We start from the raw sequence: 27,983 nt of genomic DNA, 5'->3' as shown, positions 1-27,983 counted from the left end.
AATCAAATTTCCAAGCTGAAGTCAAAGGAGTGGATTTCCGAAACAGAGTGCAACGGTACAATGTACTAGAAGTATCATGTATAGTGGACTCAGATTTATTAATCACTTGTACATGTTGTTATGTACCCCGTAACTGGGTCACTTACCAGCAAAGATAGAGAGGTCCGTTGAAGTCTGATGGTACTATTTTTAACAGTATTTATTGATAAAAATACACAAAAGTAATATCAATGCAAACATACAGATTACGTCGTCAATACTAAATCTAAAAGCACGGGTATAATAATAATCAATAAGAAATAGCTCTATCGTTGTCTAGGGGATAATGTATTGTCCGATGGAAATATAAAAGTCACTCAAGTTCATTCAGGCTGCAGCTTTTGGCTGGAGAGAGAGACGGAGTTTAGAACTTGCCCGTTTTCCTTTCTATGATGTCGATCCTTCGAAATGTCGTCGGTGTTCTTTTTCTTTTTAGCTAAGCCGTCTTCCGTGGTCAGTCCCACCAATTCCGAGGCAAATGGAAAAGGACGCACATGGGCTTTCCACCGGCTTTCGCTATTAAAAGCTGTCACGGGATTTCTATCGCTTCTCCTGGTGCGTCTGAAAGGGGTTGTTCCCCAGACCCTCTTTTATCCTTACTCACGGGGTCTCAGATGTCAATCAGGTTGGGAGGATGCCATCCCCCCCAACCAGCCCACGTTGCTCATTCCTTGAGGACGTTGATGAATAGCATAGTGCTCAATACACAATTCCGTCTCCAAGAGACAATGGCCGTTTCCCGTGGCTTTGTATCGTTGAGGGGCCAGGACATTCCAAACCCCCTGTGGATTCTGCGTCTTTCTCTCATTTCCTGGGTCTCTTGACCTGAATTAATAGCGATCTTGCGATTCTCAAAAAGGAGGGGGCTACTTTATACCCTTCGGCCCCTCAGAGTTGGGGCGCAGGCGTAACAATGTTAACATATAGTGTTGCAGGAAAGCAGTATCCAGTATCCAGAACCCCACCATCCGGATCATGCTCTCTTTCCACTGCTGTCATCGGGAAGAAGGTACAGGAGCCTCAGGACTCACACCACCATGTTCAGGATCGGTGATTACCCCTCAACCACCTAGTTCTTGAATCGGAGGGGATCATTTAACTCAACTTCACGTGCCACATCACTGAATGGTTCCTGCAACTGATGGACTTACTTTCAAGGACTCTTCACCTCATGTTTTTGAAATTTATTGCTTATGTATTTATTATTACTATTACTCTTCTCTTTTGTATTTGCACATGTTGTTGTCTTTTGCACAATAGTTGTTTGTCTGTCCTGTTAGGTGAGGTCTTTTATTAATTCTATTAGGGTTTTTGGATCTACTGTGGACATAAGAAAATGAATTATTGTATATGATATGTATATGGGTTGTATATGATGGCATATATATATTTGATAACAAATTTACTTTGATCTTTGAACTTTGACATACATTGTTTGCATTAATAGCCATCACAGCTAAGGACAAAAGCTGAGAAGTTCAAAGTAAATTTATTATTCAAGTACATACAGTATATCGCAGCAAGAGTTACTGGGAATGAATTTGCAGCTGAGCTTTTAAACCAGAGGAAATTAATGCCCCATTTCACAGGTTTGTCTGACCTAATAAATTGTTCTGCGTTTAGTAGTGTTGAGATGTACTGATGGAGAAGCTGAAAGCTACACTAATAAGGTTCAGTGAAGTAGGGCAGGATGGGGCTCCTGAGGAACTTGATCAGTTACACCCAAAAATTGCTAGAGGAACTCAGCAGGTCAGACAGCATCTTTGGAGAGGAATCAACAGTCAATGTTTTGGGCTGACACCCTTCTTCAGGACCGGAAAGGAAGGGGACAGAAGCCAAAATAAGAAGGTGGGGGGAGGGGAAGAAGAACAAGCTGGCAGGTGATAGGTGAGACCAGGTGGGTAGGTAGGGTGTGGTTAATATAAGAAGCTGGGCGGTGATAGGTGGAAGATGTAAAGGGCTGAAGACAAAGAAATCTGATAGGAGAGGACAATGGACTGTGGAATAAAGGGATGATGGGTAATTGTGAATTCCTCCAGCATTTTGAGTGTGTTGCTCAAGATTTCCAGCATCTACAGAATCTCTTGTGAACATGATAGGTTTCCTGCTTCTGTGCTGCACACTCCATGCAGTGCCATCTCCTCCTATTCTTCTGGTAGAAAAGGCATTTGGTGGGTGCTGCTTATCTTTATTATATCCATTCTCCTCACTGGCACCAGTGCAGGCTGACTGCCAGCTCCAGCAAGTGGGGGTGAAGGAGCACAGAAACCAGGTATTCAGCACCATGGAGATATAGTCACCATTGGTACTGCTGAATGTGCTACATTGTGCATAATGAAGGATGTGGAAGCTTTAAAGAGGCTGCAGCACTGATCTACCAGGATGCTGCTTGGATTAGAGACCATGTTCCATGAGGATCAGTTGATTGAACTAGGGCTCCTCTCTTTGGAGTAAAGGAGGATGAGAGGAGAATTGATAGGGGTTTACAGATAATGAGGGGCTTAGATTGGGTGGACAGCCGGAGACTTTTTCCCAGCGCAGAAACCAGAGGGCATAATTTTAGTGTGATTGGAGGAATTTAAAGGAGGGAATGTCAGAAGTGAGTTATTTACACAGAGTGTGATGAGTGCGTGTAATGCCCTGCCAGGGGTGGTACTAGAGGCAAATACATTAGGGGCATTTAAGAAACTCTTAGATAGGCACATGGATGATAGAAAATGGAGGGTTATGCAGGAGCGAAGTGTTAGATTGATCTTAGAGTAGGTTAAAAGATCAGCATAACATTGTGAGCGGAAGGGTCTGTACTGTGCTGTAATGTTCCTATGTCCTAAACTTAAAATTAAACATAGATTATTAGATCATAAATATGTATTCCAATAATAAAATCCTTAAAGCAAGTAGTAGCCATTGGGCAAATGAGTAGAGCTGGTGTTTGGCAATGAGGCGAGCTGCTGGAGAAACAGTAAACATGGGTGCAGTTCAGTTCAATTGTTGGAATGCTACAGACTCTCATGAAATGCTTCCACTTTCATTAGCACTTGGAGGAAGAAGTCTATACTTAGAGAGAGAAATCTGTGGCCTATGGTTGAAACAGTCTGTATTTATTCAGCATTAGGCCGGGAAGCCCAAAGCTGGCAGCCACTGGCAGACAGCGCTGCAATCAGGCATTCCTTTCCCTGATATGTCAGAGACAGAATAATCTCTGGTGCTTTGGGAACAGCTGATGCCAATGACAGGCTGCTCACATAGCACAGGCCGTCCAGCAGGGCTATAGGTTTACATGGGCTGGATCTGCAGCATCTACAGTTCCAAGCGCAGCTCCAGTACCATCCCCTTCTACAGCTGCTGCCTGCTCTGCCTACCCCACCACTGATCCTCTGCCATCGGATGTGCAAGCATGCTCACGGGCGAGCACTTGAACGAAACCAAAATTGACCTCGGCGAGGAGCAAGGGCAGCCAGATCAAAATGTCCCAGCAGCGAAAGGACAGGTTTCAGCGGTGGAGGACCGGGATCCCAGGGACATCAATGCCCACTTGAAGGTGAGTTCTGCTTGGCCCTGTGGAAGCATGCAGATTGGGAGTGGTGTATGGTAATCGAGTAACTCACTGTAATCTTCAGCTGGTCTGAGTAACACTCCCCTTTAAGACCGGGCAGTGAAAAACACAAATGGTGTATTTTCAGAAGCTCCACCCCCTGCAGGAGAGTCTTGTTTGAAGAGAGTCCAGGCTAAAAGATTGATTGGTGCACATGCCTGATTCAAAGTATTTTCAAATGATCTACTAGAGACATTTTTCACCTATTGTTGCACCTGCACTCTGCCCACAGGCAAATGAGGGTAATGTTGGCCAGGGACAAATGAGGACGATGGTCTTTTTTGTTTGCAGGCCCATCTAAGCAGGATACTGACTATTTGAGCTATTTTATTGAACTGTTAATGCATTCTAACTTTTATAATTTAGCACCAAATGTATGGAACAGTCAATGCGAATGTACTATTGTAAAGGAAGATAAATGGCCTAAATACTTGATTGCACAGAGTGTGTTTTGTAAGGTACTACTGAATCCAATATTGATTTTGTCCAGAATGAGCTGGAAACATTTTCAACTGAAATTGTGCACATGAGCAATTGGACTGGGCACTTCTGTGCGATGGTCATGCCTGACGTTGTCTTGGTGTTATGTGTGTACCAGGTGTGACACAGGTACACCTACAGTAAGTAGGAGCAGAAACATGCTACAACTGTTGTGGACTGGTTGCTGTAGAACCAGGGACACCTTTCACTAGTTTAGTAGTTTTTTCACCATCTAAAGGGGTATTCTGATGTTGGGAGTCCTATCTAGGCACCTTCAAACTGACTACATTCAAGTCCCACAGAGTGGCTACAATAAAGAGGGGGGTGATTTTTTTCCAGAGAAGTTTGAGGTGCGTCAGCCTGTCATCGAAGATTCTGTGAAGCCTGTAAGGATATACAGTGAAAAGCATTCTGACTGGTTGCATCATTGTCTGATATGGAAACGCCAGTCTGTAGAAATGCAAAAGGTTACAAAGAGTGGTGGACTCAACCAGTTCTATAATGGCAAAGCTCTCCCTACCATCAAGAGGCAAAGTATCAGGAAGGTGGCAACCATTATCAGTGAACCTCACCATCTGGGCCATGTCCTCTTCTCAATGCTGCCATCGGAGGAACAAGAGCCTGAAGTTCCATACCTTAAGTTTCAGCATCAGCTTCTTCTCCACTGACATCAGATTCTTATATCAACCTGAAAAACCCTAATCTTACCTTGGACTACATTTCTCTCACTTTGCACTAATGTTATGTTCACTTTGTTTGTCTGGAACTCTTCAAAGAACAATATGTTGGTAGGCTCAGGCTTTCCAAACTGGACCAGCACATCACTGAAGTGTGTAATAATCTTCAAGGAGACCAGGGTAAGTCTGACTTGTTGCATTTTGAGAAGTCACATCTAGGTAGGAATTTCAGAGTGAATGGCAGGGCCCTGGGGAGTGTTGTAAAACAGGCGGGTCTTGGAATACAAGTACATGGTTCCCTGAAAGTGGAATCACTGGAAGAAAAGATGGAGATAAATTCTTATGGCACACTGACCTTCATTCATATTCAGGGCAACAAGTATAAAAGTTGGGAGGTTATGGTAAGATTGTACAGGATGCTGGTGAGGCCACGCTAAGGGTATTGTGTTTAGCTTCAGTCATTCTGTAGGAAAAAAGTTACTGGCAAAGAGTGCAGAAAAGATCTATGAGGATACTGCTAGAAATTGAGATACTGAGTTATAGGGAGAGATTGGAGAAGGTAGGTATTTATTCCTTACAGTCTAGGAGACTGAGAGATGGGCATATCTGAATCAGATCAGGTTTATCTCTGGCTTACTGTATATGGCATGAAATTTGTTATATTCTGGCAATATACAGTGCCAAGACATAAAGTAACTATAAATAGTGCAAATAAAGGAATAATGAGATAGTGTTCATTGGTTCATGGACCGTTCAGAAATCTAAAGGTGGAGAGGAAAAAGCTTTTGCAAAATCATTAAGTGTGTATCTTCAGGTTCCTGTACCTCCTCTCCAATGATAGAAATGAGAAGAGGACGCTCCCAGATGGTGTGTATCCTTAGTGATAGATGTTGCCTTTCTGAAGATGTCCTCAATGGTGGGGAAAGTTGTGCTTGTGATGGAACTGGTTGAGCCTACAACCTACTGCAACCTCTTTCGATCCTGTGCAGTGAAGCCTCCATACTAGGTGAGGACTGATGTGTGTTCTCCCAATTTCCCCTTCCAAAGTCCACAATCAATTCCTTTGGCTTGCTGACGTTGAGTACAAGGTTGTTCTTGCATCACCTCTCAACCATCCAATCTATCTCACTCCTGCACACCTCCTTGTCGCCATCTGAGATTCTACCAACAATGGTATCACCAGTGAATTTATAGGTGAAGTTCGAGCTGTGTTTAGCCACGTAGTCATGTGCGTGGAGGGAAAAGAGCAATGGGCTAAGCACGCATCCTTGAAGTGAGCCTGTGTTAATTGTCAGTGAGGAGGAGATCCTCACTGTCTGGTCTCCTGATGAGGAATTCAAAGATCCTGTTTTGGATGGAAGTACAGAGGCCCGGCTTTTGAAACTTGTTGATCAATACTGAGGGACAGCCTGATGTATGCTTTGTTGTTGTTTAGATGGTGCTCCAATTAATTTAATGATAGATGTTTCAATAGATACTCCCACGACACATCAGGCGGTGGCACTGACCTTGAATCCGCCTACTTCCAGAGCCACTAGGATCTGGCACCCTGAAGGGCACTGGTCTTCCAGGCTGCGTCCTTGGGATATCAAAAAACAGCCAGTCGTGAGGCCCTGAGAGTGGGCCCCATTTCCGCAAAGAACCAAAGTCCACGTGTAACTCCAGGTCAGGGTCTTCAACAGAACCCTGAAAGGGAAAAAAAAAAGAAATATTAAGGATAGAAATAGAGACATTAAAGATAGAAAGATGCAAGCAAAGGAGTCGCCATTAGGTGCCATCATCCAAATCTCCACCTCTCCGGTACACCTTTAAGAGGTGTATTGCATTTTGAGGGGCATAATTCGGGTAAATAAATTTAATTGTTTCTGTAGAGTTGGGGAATCAAGAACTAAAGAGCACAGGTTGAAGGTGAGAGGGGAAAGGTTTAATAGGAGTTTGATGGGCAAATTTTACTCAAAGTATGATATGTATGTCAAATGAGCTGCCAGATGCAGTGGTTGAGGCAGGTACAGTAACAAACTTTTAAAAGAGAGTTCAGCAGGTGCGTGGATTGGAAAGATTTAGGAGTTACAGACTAAATGCTGGCAAATGGAACTGGCTAGGATCGGGCATTTTGGTCAGGGACCAGTTAGGCCGAATGGCCTTTTCTGAGCTGTGTGACTTTGATCATCACACATTTTCTTCTGCCTGGCCTTCTTTGCCAAAGTCAAATTTACTCTGAACCTTTCTTCCAAGGGTGCCCTCTGCTAGTGTCTCCTAACCGCAGCATCAGAGAGATCATCCAGGCACCATTCACAAATAATGGTTTAATTTACTTTGATGTTGGGGAGGTAGAGGTACCAAGAACTGTTGGCATCCTGTTCTCCCAGGCAGCATTGACAACACTCAAGAGCCCATAGGTAACCCAGACCACCCCTTCAATAGGAACGGTTTGCATTCCCCTCACATGAGCAAGTGGTTGTGGATCTGGAGAAAAATTCCCTCATGACGATTGACTTGTTTCTCAGAAGCACGTGTGTAGGCAAGACTCTTTTACCATAAGACTCTTTTACTGAAGGATGGTGGAGAATTCTAGCTAGCACTATCTGGGATTATGGATTCCCAAAGACAATTCAAATAAAGATGCTGCCGAGCTGCGACTTCTGTTAAGATCATGGCTTAGTTTTAGTTGTGTTTTTAGTGTGTTTTTTGGGTTTGTGGAGATGGTTTTGGGGAGTTAGGGGAGAGGTTAGGGTTTTAGGGACAGGGAATTAGAGAAATTAGAAGGCAGGCCAGCATCTTAAGTCTTATGTCTCCACTCCACTCTTGAAGGGCAGTGGTGTGGACATGGGACATCAGCGGACCAGGCCAGATTGTCCGGCTGACAGACCAGTGTGGACGAAGGGTACTGCCCCCTCTCCCAGGTCACTGAGATGTCGATGGAATTCAGAATCAGAGTTCCGTGCAGCAGGAGCAATGAGATCTGAAAGCCCCCTGGTTAAGTGAATTGGTGAGTCTGGAGATCAAGACCCGGTCCTGGCATCAGTACCGAGCACTAAGGCTCAAAGGGTCAGATTGGAACTCTGGAAGTCAAGGCCCATTGGCCAGAGCTCTAGATCTGTGAATCTCTGTGACACCACTGGGGTAGTCAAAGGCCCAGTGTCAGTAAGTGCGCAACCAAATCCATGTCTGAATCTGGGTCTGTCTGACGATTAAGGCTGAAGAATGCATTCTGTCTTGGACTTAGAGGACTGTGTATGTGCGTGGCTGGGAGGGAGAACAGGGGCTTGTTTCGCTGCGTATTGTGTTCTGTACGGTTCTGCTGAGTATTGTGGGGATGCTGTTTGCACTGGAATGTGTGGTGACACTTGCGGGCTGCCCCCAGCACGCCCTCGAGTATGTTGGTTGTTAATGCAAACAATGTATTTGACTGTAGGTTTTGATGTACACATGATAGATAAACTTGAATCTTGCTTCCCATGGAAAATAAAATTCCCCAATGTATTCAGTTGAACATCTCCACATGTCAGTCTAAAAGACCAACCTGATACCCCAATAAAAAGGCTAGAGCGTCCATATGACACAAAAATTCCAACATAATGATTTCAACATTGACTTGGACTGATTATAGCAACATGAATAAATTAATCTCTGCTCCAGACAGTGTGATGTCTGTACTGGTGGTGTACTGACTTCATAGCAAAAGGTCCCGGCCAGCTCGGGTAAATCTTATAGTGTGTTTAACATTTCAGTAATATTTGAATAATATTGTAAATACATTGCTTGATTAAGCGTTCTTTGTTGTTTACGTAATTCGTTATGTAAGAAGTATGTGAATGGCATATGCCATCAGACCACCATATCAAAAATGAGTGCCTCACTGAAGTAAAGAAACTAAGTACACATGGATCCCTGTCTTACGTGTTTGCCTTTTGATTAGCCTCTGGAGTTATAAAACATAACATTAGTGACAAGGAAGTTTTAATATAGACCCAAGATGACTACGTACCTGTTGAAGTGCCGCACGTGTTTCTTCGGAAGGGGAAAGAAATAGTCGAGTTAAAAAAGAGGAAGAAAAATGTTGAAATTCACAGATAAATAAACAGTGAGTACTGGATAATAAAATAATAATAAATGAAAGCAGAAATGGCTGGCTACACTGGAAAGATAGACATGTTCAATTGCGCTGCAGATAACTGGATAATGTATACTGAATGACTTGAGCAATAGTTTGAAGTGAATGAAATAGCCAATCAAAAGTGAATGCCAGTGTTACTGAGTGCAATAGATTGAAAAGCATTCAATTTGCTGAGAAGTTTAATTGCTCCAACCAAACCAGTCAAAATGAGCTTTGCTGATATGATGGATATTATGCAGGAACATTTAGAACCAAAACCATTGTTGACTGCAGAAGGCATTAGGTTTAATAAGTGGAATTAAAAGGAAGGGGAGTCCATTTCAGCTTATGAGGTTGAATTGAATAGATTGACTGAGCATTGTCTGTTCACTAATGGGCTTAGTCATGCATTGAGTGATCATTTAGTTTGTGGAATCTTACAAATGCATTCAAAAATGGCTTTTAACTGAAGCACAGCTCACATTTTAAAGAGCAGTTGAAATTGCTGTTTCAATGGAAACAGCAGCTAGAGACACAATTGAATTGCAGTCAGGAATGGATGAGGGTGTGAACAAAATTGCAATACTTAAACGGAAACCGGCCTGGCTGAACAAATTGTGTTTCCGTTGTGGCAGGTGTTTACATACACCAAGCCAATGCAAGTTTAAAGGTGAAATTTGCAGAAAATGCAACGAAGTAGGACACATACCAAGAACATTTCAGGTACAACAAAATAAATAGACTGCACAAGGAAGAGGAAAAGATAAGAAGTGAATGGCAAATTAATTAAACTGTAATTGGACACTGGCTTAGCTGTTTCAGTCATTCTCCAAAATTAGTTTGAACAGCATTTAAAAGATACTGCAGATATCCAACTAACAACTTCTCCGGAGGAAAGATAGCTCCTGTGGGAATAACATTTATAACAGTGAAGTACCCCAACCAAGAAACTTCATTGGGCTTGTACGTGGTAAAAACAGGAGGTGAACTGTTGTGGGCTGTAACTGGCTGAGAGAAGTACAACTTGATTGGAGATCCATTCACCATGTGCGTGCCACATCCCCTGCAATAGAGTCAACTGAAAGTGAATTAAGAGAGCTACTGGATGATACCACAGCAGTGTTCAAGGATGGCAATGGAAAACTCAAACAGTATCAAGAGTGAAATAATGTTAACTGCAAATGCCACACCCATTTATCCTGTCCCTTATACCACCCATGATAAAGTATGTAGATCACATGGAAGCTGAAGGAATTCATTCCAAGGTTGAGTGGAGCCTATGGACAATGGCAGCAGTCCCAATAGCCAAGCTTTTGCGCTCCAGCATTTTCTGTGTGTTGTTTGGATTTTCAGCGTCTGCATATTCTCTCACGTTTGTGGCCTGTTGAGTTCTGCCAGCATCTTTTGTGTGTTGTTTGGATTTCCAGCATTTGCAGATTTTCTTTTGTTTGTGGCCTGCTGAGTCCTTCCAGCATTTTGTGTGTGCTGCCTGGATTTTTTAGCACTGCAGATTTTCACTTATTTGTGAGAAGAATAGATATGTCAGGATCTGTGGTGATATTAAGGTTACCGTCAATCCAGCACTGAAAGTAAATCAATACCCTCTGCCAGGATAGGGGATATTTTTGCAAACCTTTCTGGAAGGAAACACTTCGGTGAAGTGGACTTAGCTGAGGCCTACCTACAGATGGAGATGGAAGAAGGGTCCAAAACTTTCTTCACTTTAAACACTCACAAAGGTCTTTATCACTATAAAGGCTTATTTCTGGAGTAGCATCTGCACCTGTACTCTGGCAGTAAGCTATGAACCAGGTACTGCCAGGCACTTAGTGTTACCTGGATGACATCACTGTTACCGGTGAGGATTGAAAGGAACATCTCCAAAATCTCAAGACAGCGCTAAAAAGATTAGAAGATTATGGGCTCAGAGATGATACGACAAGTATGAATTCTTTAAACCAAGTATCACCTACTGTGGTCATACTGTTGATGTGCAGGGATTATACAAGTGTGCTGAGAAAATTCAAGCTGTGGTGGATGCCCCAAGGCCAAAGGATATATCACAGTTGTGATCCTTTTTAGGATTTGTCACTTACTAGAACAGGTTCCTATCAAATCTGGCTACTGTGTTCCACCTCTTGAACTCATTACTACAGATCGGGAAGAAATGGACAAAGCAGGCTGCTTGCAGACACTGTACTCACACATTATGATTTGCATCATCCAGTGAAGCTTGCCTGTGATGTCTCGCCTTATGGTATATGTGCAATCATGTCACAAGTTATGAGTGATGGAAATGAACGCTCCATAGCCTTTGCATTATGTTCTGTAATTGCTGCGGAGAAAAATGATGTACAGATTGACTGAGAGGCCTTGAGTCTGGTTTGGGGTGTAAAATGTTTCAACCAGTACTTGTATAGGAGAGAGTTCACCCTCATTACTGATTAACAACCCCTGGTGTCCATTTTCAATCCACAAAAGGGTGTTCCACCAACTGCAGCAGCGCAAGTGCAGAGATGGGCTCTGTTCCTTGGAGGACACAATTACAAGATCAAACTCAAGTGGACAACTGATCATTTACCCTTGGAAAAGGAAATGCCTGCAAAACGAACAAAAGAGGACACTACTCTTGATGTGTTCTTCCTAATACTGATCAAAAGTCTCCCTATCATAGCACAGATGATCCAAAGGGAAACCAGAAAAGACCCCACACTGTCTCAGGTCTACATGGCCACCCAAAATGGCTGAAGCATGCAGGTTCCCCTATTTTTGCCAGCACTGCAATGAACTTGCCCTTATGTGAGGATTGAGAGTTGTACCATTCATGCTAAGAGCTAAAGTGTTGGAGGAGTTACATGCTGGTCATCAGGGCATGTTCAAAATGAAAGTGTTGGCTCAAAGCTTTGTCTGGTGGCCTGGGATAGATCAGTGGATCGAGCAGCTTGCCATGCACTGTTTGACATACCAACACATCCAGAAGATGTCAAGAGTAACACCTCTCAATCTCTGGGAGAGGCCTGCATTGCCCTGGAAGAGGATTCATGTGGATTTTGTTGGACCATTCATGGGCACAAATTTCTTGGTAGTAGTGGTGGCAGTTACAAAGTGGCCAGAAGTGTTTCCAATAGCCTCCACTACAGCCTCAGACTGTTGATGTGTTGAGAAACCACTTCTCAAGAATAGGTGTTCCAGATCTTTTAGCCAGTGACAATGGACATCAGTTTGTTGCGGAACAGTTTCAGTCATTCCTGAAAATGAATGGAATAAGATGTTACACCTGCACCATGTCACCCAGCTCCAAATAGCTTGGCAAAAAGGTTTGTCCAGAGTCTAAAGAATTATCTTGCGAGTAATGTCAGCAAAACACTATAATAACAGTGAATCAGAAACTCGCCAATTTCCTTCTGGCATATTGCAATGCAGCACACACCGTAACCAACAACTCACCAGTTATGCTGTTCCTGGGTCATATCTTGTGCTCACTCTTGGATCTCCTCAGACCCAAACTCAGAAAGACTATGCAGGACAAACAGCTGAGACAAACTGAGCGCTCCTCCAACAAGGAGGTTCAATGTTTCACTTCTGGACAAATAATCCTGGCGAGGGATTACAGTGGTGATCAAATGTGGGGTACTTGCAAAGATTACATACAGAACTGGACCACTCTCCTGCACAGTGGTGATTGTGTCTGATGTCATTTGGAGATGACACATTGATCAGTTGAGGAAAGCAGAATCAATTATTAGAAAAGAAAGGTGTCTAGAGCTGTCAATCCCAGAGTCAACTCTTACTAGACTACTAGTTTACTAGAGAGCAATATATTACATATTTGAGTTCAGAAGCATACTACATTGAGTTGGAGTTTCTAGCTAAACAGGGATGAGTGCTGTGTATTTAATATTTTAGCAATATTTGAGTAATATTGTAAATGTATTGTTTGTTTAAGCTTTCTTTGTTGTTTACATAATTCAATATGGGTTATATGTAAGAGGTACATGAATTGGCATACATCATTATGCCACCATCACATCTGAGTGCCAGAAAAGTAACCCCATCTTGTGTTTTTTTTTTAGTTTCTGGAGTTACAAGACATAGCAAATCTCCTTTTCACCCTCTCTAAAACTTTCACGTCCTTCATTTTATGAGGCAAACAGAACAGTATTCAAAGTGTGGTCTAACCAGAGTTTTATAGAGGTACAACATTACCTCGTGGATCTTGAGCTCAATCCCCTGATGAATGAAGGCCAGTACACCATGTGCCTCCTTAACCACATTAACAACTGCACAGAAACTTCGAGGGATCTATTAACTTGGAACCCATGATCCATCTTTCCTGGACACTGCCAAGAATTCTGCCATTAACTTTGTACCCTGCCTTCCATCTTCCAAACTTCCAAAGTGAATCACTCCCCGCTTGCCTGGGTTAAACTGCATCAGCCACTTCTTAGGCAAACTCTGCATCCTGTCTATATACCATTGTAACCAGGACAACCTTCTACACTATCCACACCATCACTTACCTTCATGTCATCTACAAACTTACTAATGCACCTCTCCACTTATTCATCCAGGTCATTTGTAAAAATCACAAAGAGCAGGGGTCCCAGAACTGATCCCCTCAGAAGCACCACCAGCCACCAACCTCCAAGTAGAATACACTCCGTCTACTATCACCCTCTGCTTTCTGTGGGAAGCCAGTCCCCCCTTCACTCTAAGGGTGTATGGATTGGTAGTTAATTGACCACTGTGAATTGCTCCTAACATATAGGTGAATGATAAATCCTGGGGAGTTGATTGGAATGTTGAAGGGGGGGGGGGGGTGAATAATAAACACGTTATATTAAGTTCAAGTTCAAAGGTTCATTTATTATTAAAGTGAACAACTCTGAAATTCTTCTCCTCCGGATAACAACAAAACCAAGAAAGAAAAAGAACTGCAGCTCGATTATCAACCCACAAATCCCCCCTTCCCTCCACAAAAAATAGCAAAAATGGAGCGGGAGGCACATCAGCCCCAAATCCTACAGCAATGCACACAAAAAAGACGAGAAAGATTTGGTGAAAGAAAGGCTTTAGCCCAAGTCCACATCCCAAACACAGAAAACCTGGGTAGCATTCTCCGGGCACAGCGGCAGGTTCTCTCCTCTCTGGTCACTGAGTGATCCCCAGCGATCAATAGCCAGGCTGCCAGTGCTCACCTTCCACATTGCCTCCATGTTTCAATCTCCCTCATCAGTTTGATCGGCAAACAATGAAAGCTTTAATCGCTGAAATGGACCCGAACAGTGGTTCGTGCCCTGTCCCACAGCCTTCTCACCATGAAGTTCCCGCAAGCTACCTGTCTCCTGGAATCCTCTCGGAGACTCGATGTTTCAATTTCCCTTGTTTCTTTGATTGGCAAACAATGAAAGCTTTCGTCGGTGAAATAGAGTTGAGCATCAGCTTACCGCTTGCCCGGGTTCACTACCTTTGCCGCCCGGAATCCTCTTAGAGACTGCAGAGCGCTGGAACACCCAAACTGCAAATCACAGGCTCCAACAGTTCCAGAATCACATTCAAGATGAAAAACAGAGATAAAAGACATAAAAGAATGAAATATATGGTTTCATGATCTGTCCAGAAGATTGAAGTGGTGGTGTACGCAGGCGCCATCTTGCCCGGAAAATGCTGGATTCAAGTAAATTATGGGATGAACTCATGGGGCTTGCTTCGGTGCTGTATCTCTCTATGATCCTCAATGAACCCAGATGATTGCATAGCATAACCTGCGATTATCTCCAAACTGTAGGTGTAAATAGATCGCTGCTGCCGTGACGGCAAGAGGTTTCTTCAATCGTAGCTCCACTGTGCAGAGGTTTTGACTGCTGGAAGAGACCAAAGTAACTGCCTCTTGTCAGGATCGTTTAGCTTGCCTGGCAGGTCTCCTGATTCCCACCCATCCCTTATTGAATGTGAGAGCTACCTCCTTTCCCTCTGCAAGCTCTCTCTACGTCGCAACCAGAGTGTGTGTTGTTGCTCAGTGAGTGCCGGGGGTCTCTATCTTTCAGGGTTGAAGCCTTTCTCTGATTCCTGTTGGCACATGAGTGAATTTAGGTGAGGTTCCCTCAAGACCCTCCCAGGTCCTTGTTTCAAAATGTAAGCCTGGACTTCAGGCCATTTTCTGACCTTCTTTGTGGCTGACCGATTTGAACTTTATGTCAGATATCGATCATCATATCAAAAAAAATAAGAAGTCCTATTTCTATGTCAATTCCCGTTCAAGATCTGTTGATCTGTTACTCATGTTTGGACTAACGCCAGAACGCTGGGCTGTGGGAGAAATGCAGTAACAATGGGAGCAGTAACCGCGGAAAGACAAGCATGCCTATAAACACATGAATGCCTGGTGCCTGAGCCCACGGGGCCATTCATGGCATCTGCTGGCATTTGGATGTGAGGAATTTTGAAGCAGTAGCTTTTGGCTATATACAGTAAGTTGCCTCTTGGAGAGTGGAGAACAAATGTTCATATTATAGAGCAAAGAGCAATCCAGCTTGGATACAGGCCCACCGAGTCCATGCTGATCACAGTGCCTCACCAGCTGAGTACCTCCACCATATCCTGTTTGCATTGCTTCAGGGCTCTGTGTGGTTAATGGATTCAACCAAGCGGCTGACTTAGTTCTGGATGGTGTTGGAAGTTTTAGCTCTTGTGGGATACTCTCATCAGGTAAGAGGCTACACAGAATCCATGCCAAGACCACTGGACTCAAAAACAGTAACTTCTCCCAGGCCATCAGGGATTTGAGTCCTTGTGTGTGCTCACAGTTTCAGTCATTGTTCTGTGGGAGTGGTGTGATGGAGGCCACAGCTCTGGGGTAGAAGCTGTTCCTCAGTCTATTTGTTCTGGCTTTTAGTGTCCTGAACCTTTTGCTGGACGGCAGCGGGTCAAACAGGGAGTGGCCGGGCTGTGTGGTGTCTCAGGTTATGCCGATTGCTTTCCTCCTGAGTCTGCTGGAATAGATGGTGTCCAGTCCTGGGAGCTCCATCCTGACAATTCACTGGGCCGCCTTCACCACACGATGCTGGTCTTGTCGCTCATGTGCCTTGCTGCTACCCAGAAGAGTTCCTCTTGCCAAAAGTCACTGCCATATTAACACTTCCTGTCAGTCACCTTGTGTACAGATATTCTTGCACCTAGTGTCACTTTGTGTACATAAAATCAGTCTATGTAAAGTAATCTTATCTATATACAGTCACATGCAAGCAGTTACGTACATTGTGGTTTATAGGATTGCTTTATATTTATATTTATATTTATTGTGTGTAACGTGTTCTTTATGCTCATTATGTTTTTTTACACTACATCAGATATGGAGTAGCTATCATCTCGTTGTCCTTTATACTCGTGTACTGACGGATGGCAGTAAACAATCTTGCATCTTGAATCTTGACATGAACTAATCCAAACAAATGCTGAACATTCTACCTCCCTCTGAAAGTTCACTCTATCTCAGTTGTGGGTGGTGGAAAGTTTTTAGCAGGAATTTGAGATATCTGTTTCTTTCCCCCTTGATTCACAGGTGATGAGAGACACTGGCGAAGCCAGCCTTTAATGCCTATCCCTGATTCCTCCATAAAAGGTGGAGATGAGTTACCCCATTGAATATCTGTAGCTATTGATTAGTCCTGGTTCCATAGTGCTTTCAGAGAAGTCGTTGCAACATTTTAACCTGGTATTGATTACTGATTGGAATGGTGTGTGCATTAATGGGAATTTAGGGGTTCTAATGATCCCATGAGTCTGCTGCTTTATCCTCTGAGGTGGTAAAGGTTTGACTTGCTGTAAAAGAAGACTTGGCAGATTGCTGCAGATGTTGGAGATTGGAGCTATGACACAAGGCCGGTGGAGAGAGGGAATGGTTAGGATGGTGCATAGGATGCCAGTCAAGCTGGCTACTCGAGCATTGTTAGGCCTGCAGTCATCATTTCTATCACCAGTCACATTGGCTGCAATGTCGATAGGTTAATTGGCTGCCATAAACCTTCCCTAATGTGTATGGCTGTGTAGGAGGGGAGGGTTGGGTTGGTCGCAGAGTAGGTTAAAAGATGGGCACGACATAGTGAGTTGAAGGGCCATACTGTGCTGTGACGTTGCCTGTTCTATTTTCTGTGTCAGTGGTAGAGGAAAGGACGATAACCGGAGTATGTGGAGAGTAAAATAGGATTAGTGCAAACAGGTGTTCGATGGTTCTGCACAGTCTCAAGAGGCTGAAGAACTTATTTTTGAGCACTGTGGTAGGCTCTTGGATATAGATGTCAGGAGATTTGACACAGATAATACTACCAAATATAACAGAGAAATAGACTTACTATTTGCCTCACATAACTGTGACACAAATGTCACATGATACTTAACAGAGCATGCTTGAATGTTTTGTCCTGATCTTATTCCCTGTGGCTATGAACTGTTTCACTATCTGAAGTTGTGAATGGAACTAAACACTCCACTCAACTGTGAACCGCCACATTTCCACCTGCATGGAGGAACCTCTGTCAGGGCTTCCTCTACCCTGGGCCTCGAGCTGTTTCTTCTCCAGCTACCTCAGTCATCTTCCTTTGAGATTGGTATTGTTACAGTCAATGAAACGATTTTCCCTAATTTCATGGAACTATATATTTCACTTCTTTTATGCCTTTTATGTTTGATTTTTGTCTTGACTGTGATTGTGGAACTGTTGGAGTCTGTGATTTGCAGTTTGGAGATCGTTTGGGTGTTTCAGCATTCTGCATTCTCTGAGGGGATTCTGGGAGACAGAGGCAGCAATGTGAGAACCTCAAAGTGAGAAGGCTGTGAGTCGATGTTTTACTCCATTTCACCGATTAAGGTGATGAAGGAGATTGAAATGCTAGCTGCCTGCCTTTTTACCACTGGGGGATCACTCTGCTACAGAGAGGGGAGACTGCCTTTTTACTGATGGTGAGATTGCTCTGCTATGGAGAGGGGAGACTGCCTCCTTATCCCTGGTGAGATGGCTCTGCTATGGAGAGGGGAGACTGCCTCTTTATCCCTGGTGAGATGGCTCTGCTACAGAGATGGAGAATGTTGCCCAGGTTTTCTGCATTTTGGACGTGGACTTGGTCTGTGAACTTTTTCCTCAGACTTGTGTTTTTTTTTGTATTCTGTGTTTTCCGCCTGATTTTTCTTGCTTTTGTGTGCATGGGAGGGGGATTTGGAGATCGATGTGTCTGTTCTGTTTTTCTTTGATTTTTTTGTGCAGGGAGAGGGTATTTGGGGGGGGGGGGGGTTAATGATCAAGCTACCGTTCTTTTCTCTCTTGGTTTTGTGGCTATCTGGAGAAGAAGAGTTTTCGAGTTTTATACTTTGATAATAAATGAACCTTTGAACTTTTGAGCCTGACACTCTCCTCAGTAACTTGTCAAGCCCCTTAAGAGTGTTGTAGATGCGATCACCCAGGCTCCTTCTAAACTCAAGAGACCATGACACATCCCACTTATACTGATACTGCTTGTGTCTTCCACAGCAAAATGCTTACTGCGTTTGTCTGTCATTTCTCTATCCCCCAGTGTCTTTTCTAGCAGTCCAATATCCACTCTCACTTCTCTTTTACTCTTTAAATATCTGAAGAAATGAATCCCCTTTTATTTTATTGGCTAGTTTATACTCATATTTCATCTTCTTGCTCCTTATGGCTTTTAAGTGCCATCTGTTGGTTCTTAAAAGCTCCCAATCCTCTAACTTCCCACTATTTTTGCTATAGTATATGTCCTCATTTTTGCTTTAATGCTGTCTTTGACTTCCCTCGTCAGCCACAGTTGTGTCATTTTGCCTTTAGAATACTTCTTCATCTTTGGGATGAATCTTTCAAGTACCTTCAGAATTGCTCCCTGGAGCTCCAAACAAATGATGTTCTGCTGTCATCCCTGACAGTACTCCTTCCAATCAACTTTGGCCAGCTCCTCTCTCGTGCCTCTGTAATTCCCTTTACTCCACTATTATTTTGATACATCCGACTTTAGCTTCTTCTTCTGAACCTGATTCTCTCTCTCTCTCTCTTATTCTCTCTCACTTGTCCTCACTACATCTCACCCCTCTCTTTTTTGTTTGCCTGTCTCCTCCTCTCTCCTTCCTTCTTTGTTTGACTGAGTCTCTGCCTCTCTCCTCCCTCCTTCTCTCTCTCTCTCTCCCCCCTTCCCTTGCCCCTTTCCTTTTCTCTGTCTGTCTTGCTCCCCTTTCTTTTTCTTTCTCTCCTCGCTTTCCTCCCTCTCTTTCTCTCTTTTGCATCTTTCCTCCTCTTTCACTGTCTCGCTACTCCCCCTCTGCCCTCTCTTGCTTTCTCCCTATCATTCTCTCCCTTTTAATGGTTAACTACCAACATTTTTAAAATCTTAAATGCCCTGTGGTGTGCCTGTAGGATGTTTCAGTGGATTAAAGTTCCTAATATATATGGTTGCATTAAAACCTTTCATTTTGGCCATCTGGACGACCACCAGGGGGTTCGATTTTGCACCCCCCTATCCCACCACCCTCTTCCTCTCCTCTGCTGCTGCTTAACAGTGATTATTTCTTTCTGGGAGATAAAAATACAATCACAGCTGTGACAGGAACCAGCAGCACTGATCATGTCAAGAGCTTCTAGTGAGATTAAAGCAGCATTTAGCCCAGAATTTGTGTGTGGAATATGCAAAGTTTGCAGTCAGAAAAAGGAAGAAAGCTGAAGATGAGCAAGAATCAAGACCACAGTTTTACAGAGCAAACACTCATCACATTTCTCCATGTTGTTTTGATACAGGCTGAAAGCTGCATCTTAAATAGGATAATGCCTCCACTAAAATAGCAGGGATAGCAATGATATCTGATCACGCTAATCAGCCTCCACACCAGTGAATGGTAATTTATGCATCACACATGATACATTCCGCAGTGTTAACGGAAACCGGGTGGGTTCAGGAATCAAAACTGCAGTTCTTAGAATACTTCATGGTACCATGGCCTTCTCACAATACACCAGTCTGTCTTCATGATTCAAGAGGCTGAAAGAATAGGAACGCAAGAAAATCACAACAGGAGTAGACCTCTCAAACCACAAGAATTTCCCTGCTAATCAAAATGGTCTTGGCTGAGCTACTCACATTATCATCTCCTCCTCTGTGCCAGTTCCTGATTGCCCTCGATTCCCCAGTCTTTCACAGCCTTTTAGGTAGAGAATTCCAGAGATGCATCACTCTCTGACAGAAGTTCTCTTGCACCTCACTTTTAAATGAGTGTCTTGTAGCAGCGTCTCCTCATGTGATTTTCTTCCACTAGTGGAAACATCTTAACACTTACCTCAGAATTTTATACGATTCAATAAGATCACTCCTCGTTTTTCTTAGCGCCAAAAAATATGCAGTAGATCCAATTTCTTGAGCTGTTCGGGTTAAGGCACTCTTTCATCCTGAGCATTAGCCCAGTCATTCTGAGAAATTAACTTGTCATCCCAGGAGTTAGCCTGTGGTTAGTCGCAGGTAGGGTGGGGAAATGAGCGGTCAATACAGAGGTCAGAGGAACCGTTTTATGGTGGAGGCACCAGATTATGTTAAGGATTAATACTTAAAAGGGTACAAGGACCCAAATGTTAAATGTCAGGAGACCAGAACCCTATGAAAATCCTATCATGTGGCAACTAGAACTACACGCCACAGCACATTCCCAATACATGTGCATTCTATCTAGTATCTGTAAAGTTGCAACATAAAGTTCCAACTTTTATACAAGGGGTGATTGATACGTTTATGGCCCAAGGTAGAAGGAATCAATTTTAGAAAACCTAGCACATTTATTTTTCAACGTAGTCCCCTCCTACATTTACGCACTTAGTCCAGCGGTCGTGGAGTATACAGATCTTGGACCTCCAGAAAGTGTCCACAAGTGGGTGATTGATAAATTCGTGGCCTAAGGTAGAAGGGGATGAGTTATACAGCTCTTGTTACATGCACATGCAGTTCAACTCTTTGTGTGATTATGCAGAAAGTTTGAAGTTAATAACTCATCTCCTTCTACCTTAGGCCACGAACTTATCAATCACCCCTGCTGTGGACACTTTCTGGAGGTCCAAGATCCATATGCTCTATGACCGCTGGACTAAGTGTGTAAATGTAGGAGGGGACTATGTTGAAAAATAAATGTGCTAGGTTTTATAAAATTAACTCCTTCTACCCTAGGTCACAAACTTATCAATCACCCCTCATACTTTATGTGCCACTCTATGAAGGCAAAGTAAAGTTCAAGTTTAATTGTCATTCAATCACACATGAATACTCATGAATATGGCCAAACCAAACAGCGTTACTCCAGGGCTATATGTCTTTTTGACCACCATAATGACTTGTGTTGCTGCTTTCAGAGAACTATCGACTTGGACCTCAAGATCTCTCTGTTCATCAACATTCCTCAGGATCCTACCAATCACTATTTCTGTCCTATCCCGATTCAAGTTCCCATTGTGCATTGCTTCATACTTTTTGGATTAAACTCCACCTGCCAATGTTCCACTCATTTTTCCATCTGATCTATATCCTGTTTCAGTCTTGCACAAAACATCCCCCTGTCCATCACACTACAAATTTTCATGTCATCCACAAACTTACTCATCATACCTCCTACATTCATTTCCAAGTGATTAATTTGTATCAAAAACTATTAAGCCCCCAACACCAATTCTGATTAGAAGTCAGAGCAACTCAGAAAAGCTTTCTTCCACCACTAAGCTCTTCCTCCTATCACCAAGTCAATTATAGATCCAGTTAGCTAGCCCCCTTTGATCCCATGTGCCTTAAACTCCTGGAAAAGCCTACCATGTGGGACATTTTCAAATGGCTTACTAAAATCCATATATATGTATGGACTATTTGGTGCAAATTAATCTGATCAACCATTCTAGACAGCCCCGCCCCCTCTATGTACTACCCTTGTAACTGCTCTGCACTGCAAAAACACTTTAAACCACTTTTTATAATGCTGTAAACGACATTGTAATTAAATGCTAGTATGTGTGTACTTATTCACATTCTATTCCGTTTTTATACTTTAAGCTCTAATTTTATTTTATGTAATTCTTTCTTCTTTGTAATTGTTGAATCTTGATGTTTTTTGTTGCATGTCACACTCTGACTAACACACCACAGCACGCTCCCAAAACAGGTAAATGTATGTGGTGAATAAAGTTTCTCCCTGATCTATTGCTCTGCCAAATGGGGGCAGTTAATCTGAAAATGTATATGGCGAATCAAGTTGCTCTTCAATCTATGCTCTGTCTCCATCAGTATCCTTGGTCACCTTTGCTATGTTTGCTTCCTTAAAGGTGAACTTCGAAGATGTGATTGCAGAACCTGACTCGGTGCACAGTTTTGACAAAATCTGGATTTGGAGCGATGCCTTATTCGAAGTGTCTAAATTATGGTGCTATAGAATCATTTCTGCTATCTTTGCTGTGCCCGTGTCCTTGATCTCTGGAATTATCTTTGCCATTTTAAGTTGTCTGCACATCTGGTAAGTTTATTTTAAATACTGTAGAACTCTTTGTCTTGTTTCAGTGACTTCTGTTAAATAGTTGCTTAACTTTGTTGATATTCATCACAGATCCAATTCTTAATGATTTTTTAAAATTTTTTTTTATTAGTTTTTCAAAACATTTTACAAAATTAAAAACCCCAAATCCCAATGAGGAGCATTAATACAGAGCAAGGTTAAGCATACAATAACAATATGCTACACAGGAAGAGAATTTAACAAAAAAGCACCTAAATTAAAGACAAGTGAGCTTAGTGTCCTCCCCAAACCCCACAACACAAGAAAAAAAAACAATTCCAGACCAACCACCGCACAATATAGAGAGTATAAGTCCAGACAGTCAAACTCCCAGACTGTAAATACACTTAGCAACAGAGGATAATAATGCCTACTACCAGAAAAAAAAAGGGAGCTGAAAGCAAGGGACTGAAAAGAATAAAAAACCCTAGTCAAGAGGAAGGTTATGAAAGTACTCGATAAAAGGCCCCCAGATCTTATGGAACTTTAAATCCGAATTGAGAACTGAATAATGAATTTTTTCGAGGTCCAAGCAGGCCATAATGTCGTTAAGCCATTGCGCATGAGTGGGCGGGGCAACATCTCTCCATCTAAGGAGGATCAAGCGTCTCGCCAGGAGAGAGGCAAAGGATAGTATTCGGCATTTGGTCAGACCCAGACATAAATCTGTCTCACCCCAAGAACCGAACAGAGCAATTAAGGGGTTAGGTTCTAGGTGCTGATCCAGAATACCCGATAGTGTAGTGAAGACATCTTTCCAGAATTTCTCCAAGCTAGGACAGAGCCAGTACATATGGATGAGAGAGGCCACGCCCCTCTTGCATTTATCACAGAGCGGACTAATGCCAGGGTAGAATCGAGATAGTTTAGATTTAGACATATGGGCTCTATGAACAATCTTAAACTGTAAGAGACAATGGCGAGCACAAAGAGAGGTTGAGTTAACCGATTTGAGAACTGAGTCCCAGCTCTCCTCGGATAAGGAGATATTTAAATCCTGCTCCCAGGCCATTTTAATTTTATCCACAGGGGCCCGTCGTAAGGCTGCTAGTTTATCTTGGATAATTGAAATTAAACCTTTACCTAGTGGATTAATGGAGAGAAATAGGTCCATAGCATTTTTCGCAGGCATTTCAGGAAAGTTAGGAATTAAAGGAGCAGTAAAGTGTCGGATTTGGAGATATCTGAAAAAGTGAGCGTTAGGCAGGTTGAACTTAACAGAGAGCTGTTGAAAAGAAGCGAAGTGGTTATCAATGAAGAGATCTTCAAAATGTCTAATGCCCTTCCTGTACCAAACATGGAATGCTGAATCGAACGTGGTAGGTAAAAAAAGGTGATTATGTGCGACAGGGCTAGAAATGGAAAACCCCTGGAAACCATAGCATTTCCTGAACTGAGCCCATATACGCAAAGTGTGTCTAACCAGAGGATTAGCTATTGATCTGGGCAGACTGCTAGGGAGTGCAGAGCCAAGAAGTGCAGATATAGATAATTCTTTAGTGGAGCTCAACTCCATTGCTACCCAGTTTGGGCACTCAGGTTGACCGTGGAAGAAAGACCAGAAGGCAGCACAACGTATATTAGCTGCCCAGTAATATAAGCGAAAGTTAGGTGAAGCCATGCCACCCTCTTTTTTAGATTTTTGGAGGTGGATTTTATTAATTCTAGAGCACTTATTCTGCCACAGATATGACAAAATAATAGAGTCTAAGGAATCAAAAAAGATTTAGGAATAAAAATTGGGATAGATTGAAATAAGTATAAGAATTTGGGGAGAACATACATTTTGACAACATTGATACGACCTACCAAGGACATAGATAGAGGTGACCATTGTACCAGACTCTGTTTTGTAGCATATGAAAGGTTGACAAAGTTTTCACGAAAGAGATCTTTAAACTTCCTTGTGACTGTAATTCCAAGATAAGTAAATTGATTATGGACTACTTTAAAAGGGAGATCTCGAAATATTAGTTCTTGTGCTTCTTTATTAATTGGGAAAAGTTCACTCTTATGTAAGTTGAGTTTATAGCCAGAGATCTGGCTAAACTGGTCAAGAAGTGAAAACATTAGAGGTAAGGATGTAGACGGATATGAGAGAAAGAGTAGTAAGTCATCAGCATAGAGAGAGACTTTATGTTCAACACCCCCTCTCCAAATCCCGGTCAGTTCAGGACATTTTCGAAATGCTATCGCCAGAGGTTCTATAGCCAAGTCAAAGAGAAAGGGACTTAAGGGGCATCCCTGACGGGTGCCACGTTTGAGATTGAATACTTGGGATTTCTGAAAGTTAGTTAGAACAGAAGCAGTAGGACACAGGTACAGCAATTGGATCCAAGAGATGAAACTTTGGCCGAGTTCAAATTTTTCTAAGACTGCAAAAAGGTAGTTCCACTCTATACGATCAAATGCTTTCTCCGCATCAAGGGAGATAACACATTCTGGAGTCCCAGTTGGAACTGAGTATAAAATATTAAATAGACGCCGAATGTTAAAAAAAGGGAGACGGTTTTTAATAAAGCCTGTTTGGTCATCAGAGATAATGGAGGGAATAACGGTTTCTAATCTATGAGCCAACACTTTAGCTAAGATCTTTACATCAACATTGAGCAGAGAGATCGGCCTGTACGAGGAACACTCTGTTGGGTCTTTGCCCTTTTTTAAAAGAAGAATAATAGATGCCTCATTGAAAGAGGGTGGTAATTTGCCGAAATTAAACAAGTCAGATAATACTGAAAGTAACTGAGGAGAAAGAAGTGAGGAGAATGATTTATAAAATTCCACAGGGAACCCATCAGGTCCAGGAGATTTCCCTGAGGACAGTGCAGAAATTGCAAAAGATATTTCTTCTAGTGATATAGGCACATTAAGTTTGGCTTTGAAATCAGATGAAGGTGAGGGGATATTCAGATTCTGTAAAAATTGATCCACAGAGATATTGTCATTCAGGGATTCAGAGGAATAAAGCCGAGAATAAAAATTTTAAAATGCGTCATTAATTTCTAAATGATCCGATGTAAAGTCTCCGTTCTCCTTCCGGATCTTTGTAATATGTTGTTTGGCTTTAGAACGCCTCAGCTGATTGGCTAGGAATTTACCAGACTTATCCCCATGAATGTAAAAGCGGCTCTTGCTTTCGAGAAGTTGGCGTTCGACAGGTTGAGTGGACAGAAGGTTAAATTTAGTTTGGAGTTCAACGCGCTTCTTGTATAATTCAGGGTTCTTAGTTTGGGCATATAATTGATCCACATCTTTAATCTGCTTAATGAGGTCTGCTCGATCTGCACGGGATCTTCTATTGAGATTTGCTGTGTAAGAGATTATTTGACCCCTCAAATATGCTTTCATGGCATCCCAGACAATCTGGGATGGCACTTCAGGTGATGTATTAGTGTTAAAATAGAAGGTTATCTGGTCTTTAATAAATTTTACGAAATCATCATCCGATAATAAAGTTGAATCGAACCGCCAGTGTTTGTTCCTCTGAGGGAGACCGGGAAAGTTCAGAGAGAGGGTAATTGGGGCATGGTCAGAAATCAGTATACTCTGATAGTCACAAGTGTGGGCAAATGGGATAAGTTGGTTATCGAGTAGGAAATAGTCAATTCTAGTGAAGGTATGGTGAACATGTGAGAAAAAGGAATAATCTCTCTCCGTAGGATGGAGGAAACGCCATATATCAGAGATACCAAAATTAGAGAGAAACGACTGAATAGCTAAGGCAGATTTGGTAGGTGATCTGGTAACAGAGGACGATCGGTCCAGTTTAGGATCCAACCAACAGTTAAAGTCACCACCCAGTATAAGAGAGTATGAGTTTAAGTCTGGTAGTGAGGGAAAAAAACCGTTCAAAAAAGTTAACATCATCAAAGTTGGGGGCATACAGGTTTGCTAGTGCAACTTTAGTGTTATATAGTTTACCAGAAACAATAATAAAATGGCCATTTGTGTCCAATATTTTATTATGGAGTTCAAAAGGAATATTTGAGTTAATAAGAATGGAGACTCCCCTAGCTTTAGCGGCAAAGGATGAATGAAAATGCTGACCCGCCCACTTGGACAGAAGCCGGGAGTTATCGAAACAACGAATATGAGTTTCTTGGAGGAAAGCAATGTCAGCTTTGAGTTGTTTAATATGTGAGAATACCTTCCTCCTTTTAACAGGGTGGTTCAGTCCCTTTACATTCCAGCTCACGAATTTAAGTGCACTAGCCATTATCAATTACTAATGCATAAAAGGCAGCAGGCATATAAAAAATCAAGCAGTACAATAGCAGTCTGGGAGCAGAGATGTAAACATAGATTCGTAAGGTCAAAATATAAACATGTCCTAAACAATAAAGAAATGTTGGAACTGGAAAACTCACCCCACCCACACAACCCAAAACTAGACGGCTACCAAAACAAGTAGCTAGCTCTACCAGAAAAATTAACCCAAATACAACTTCCAGATCTGTGTCATTGACAGCAGTTCCGTATAAATGCTATAACAAACAGTAACTAGTTTATGCACTAGGAAACATAACTACAGATTAGAACACCTTCTGCCGAGATATACAACTTAATACAGAGCGAATCGGAAGAAAACCAAAACTAACCTACCCGCGAAATATTATAGAAGAATAAAGTAAGAGAAAGGGAAAAAAAAAGGTAAGAAGGAAAAAGAAAAAAAAGAGGAAGGGGAAAATTATAAATTCAAGACGAGTATTTATCAACCGTTTACCGAGAAGGGAGAAAAAAACATTCAGAGAATGGAAAAAAAAGGGGATGAAGAAAAGAAAAAGATAAAATAAATAAGTATTTAAAACAGAGGAAAAATAAATCAGCAGTTGAACTGTGAATCGACAAACAGGGAGGCCTTCACTAAAGACTTCAAACCTCCAAAACAAGTTAGATTTAGTTGTAGAACTCTGTAGGTAAAGTTATACAGAGGTAAAAATAGATTACACACACACCAAGTCCCGGGAGAGATTGTCAACAGCCTTTAGAGTTTCAGTGAATAATGTCTGAGTGATTCAAGTGAATTCCGAGTCCAGAGAAAGTAATTTTACTACGAGGAGTACTTATCCACCATTTTAGGAGGTCCGATCAGATTCCGAAGATGACTGGATAGCCGGAAGACTTGCCACAAACGCTTCAGCTTCCCTCGCTGATTTGAACCACTTGAATTCCCCGGTATTAAACTTGATTCTTAGGTCAGCAAGATTACGAAAGGAAGGTTTGAAACCACGATCAAAAAGCACTTTCATTACGCCTTTATACTCAGCGCGCATCTTTAAGGTCTGGGGTGCAAAATCTTCCACAAAGCGAATGGTTGTATCCTGGAAAGAAAAAGAGCCTCTGCGACGTGCCTCTACAATCAGACTGTGTTTTACCTGGTATTGATGGAAACACAAGATTACTGGTCGTGGACGGGATCCCAGAATTCCGGGGGGGACGCTAACTCTGTGTGCCTGTTCGAGCTTGGGCGGGTTTGGAAGCAGATCCTTCCCGAATATCTCACAGAGAAACTCGGCGAAAAACTTCA

The 27,983-nt window shown here is 42.4% G+C and overlaps 1 protein-coding gene across 1 annotated transcript in view; it reads left to right on the top strand.

Annotated features, from left to right (window-relative positions):
- Positions 1 to 3,290: 3,290 nt before the first annotated feature.
- Positions 3,291 to 27,983, top strand: part of LOC140741920 (caveolin-2-like) — a 34,702-nt gene continuing 10,009 nt past the window's right edge. The window contains exons 1-2 of the mRNA XM_073072489.1: positions 3,291 to 3,580; positions 22,230 to 22,417. Coding sequence (XP_072928590.1) covers positions 3,437 to 3,580; positions 22,230 to 22,417 — 332 coding nt within the window. The 5' untranslated portion in view covers positions 3,291 to 3,436. The remainder of the gene's footprint in view (positions 3,581 to 22,229; positions 22,418 to 27,983) is intronic.

Source organism: Hemitrygon akajei, chromosome 19, assembly GCF_048418815.1.
Source record: "Hemitrygon akajei chromosome 19, sHemAka1.3, whole genome shotgun sequence".
Taxonomy (NCBI): Eukaryota; Metazoa; Chordata; class Chondrichthyes; order Myliobatiformes; family Dasyatidae; genus Hemitrygon; species Hemitrygon akajei.
Note: the sequence above shows the minus strand (reverse complement) of the source record. Positions and strands in the feature narration are given on the sequence as shown.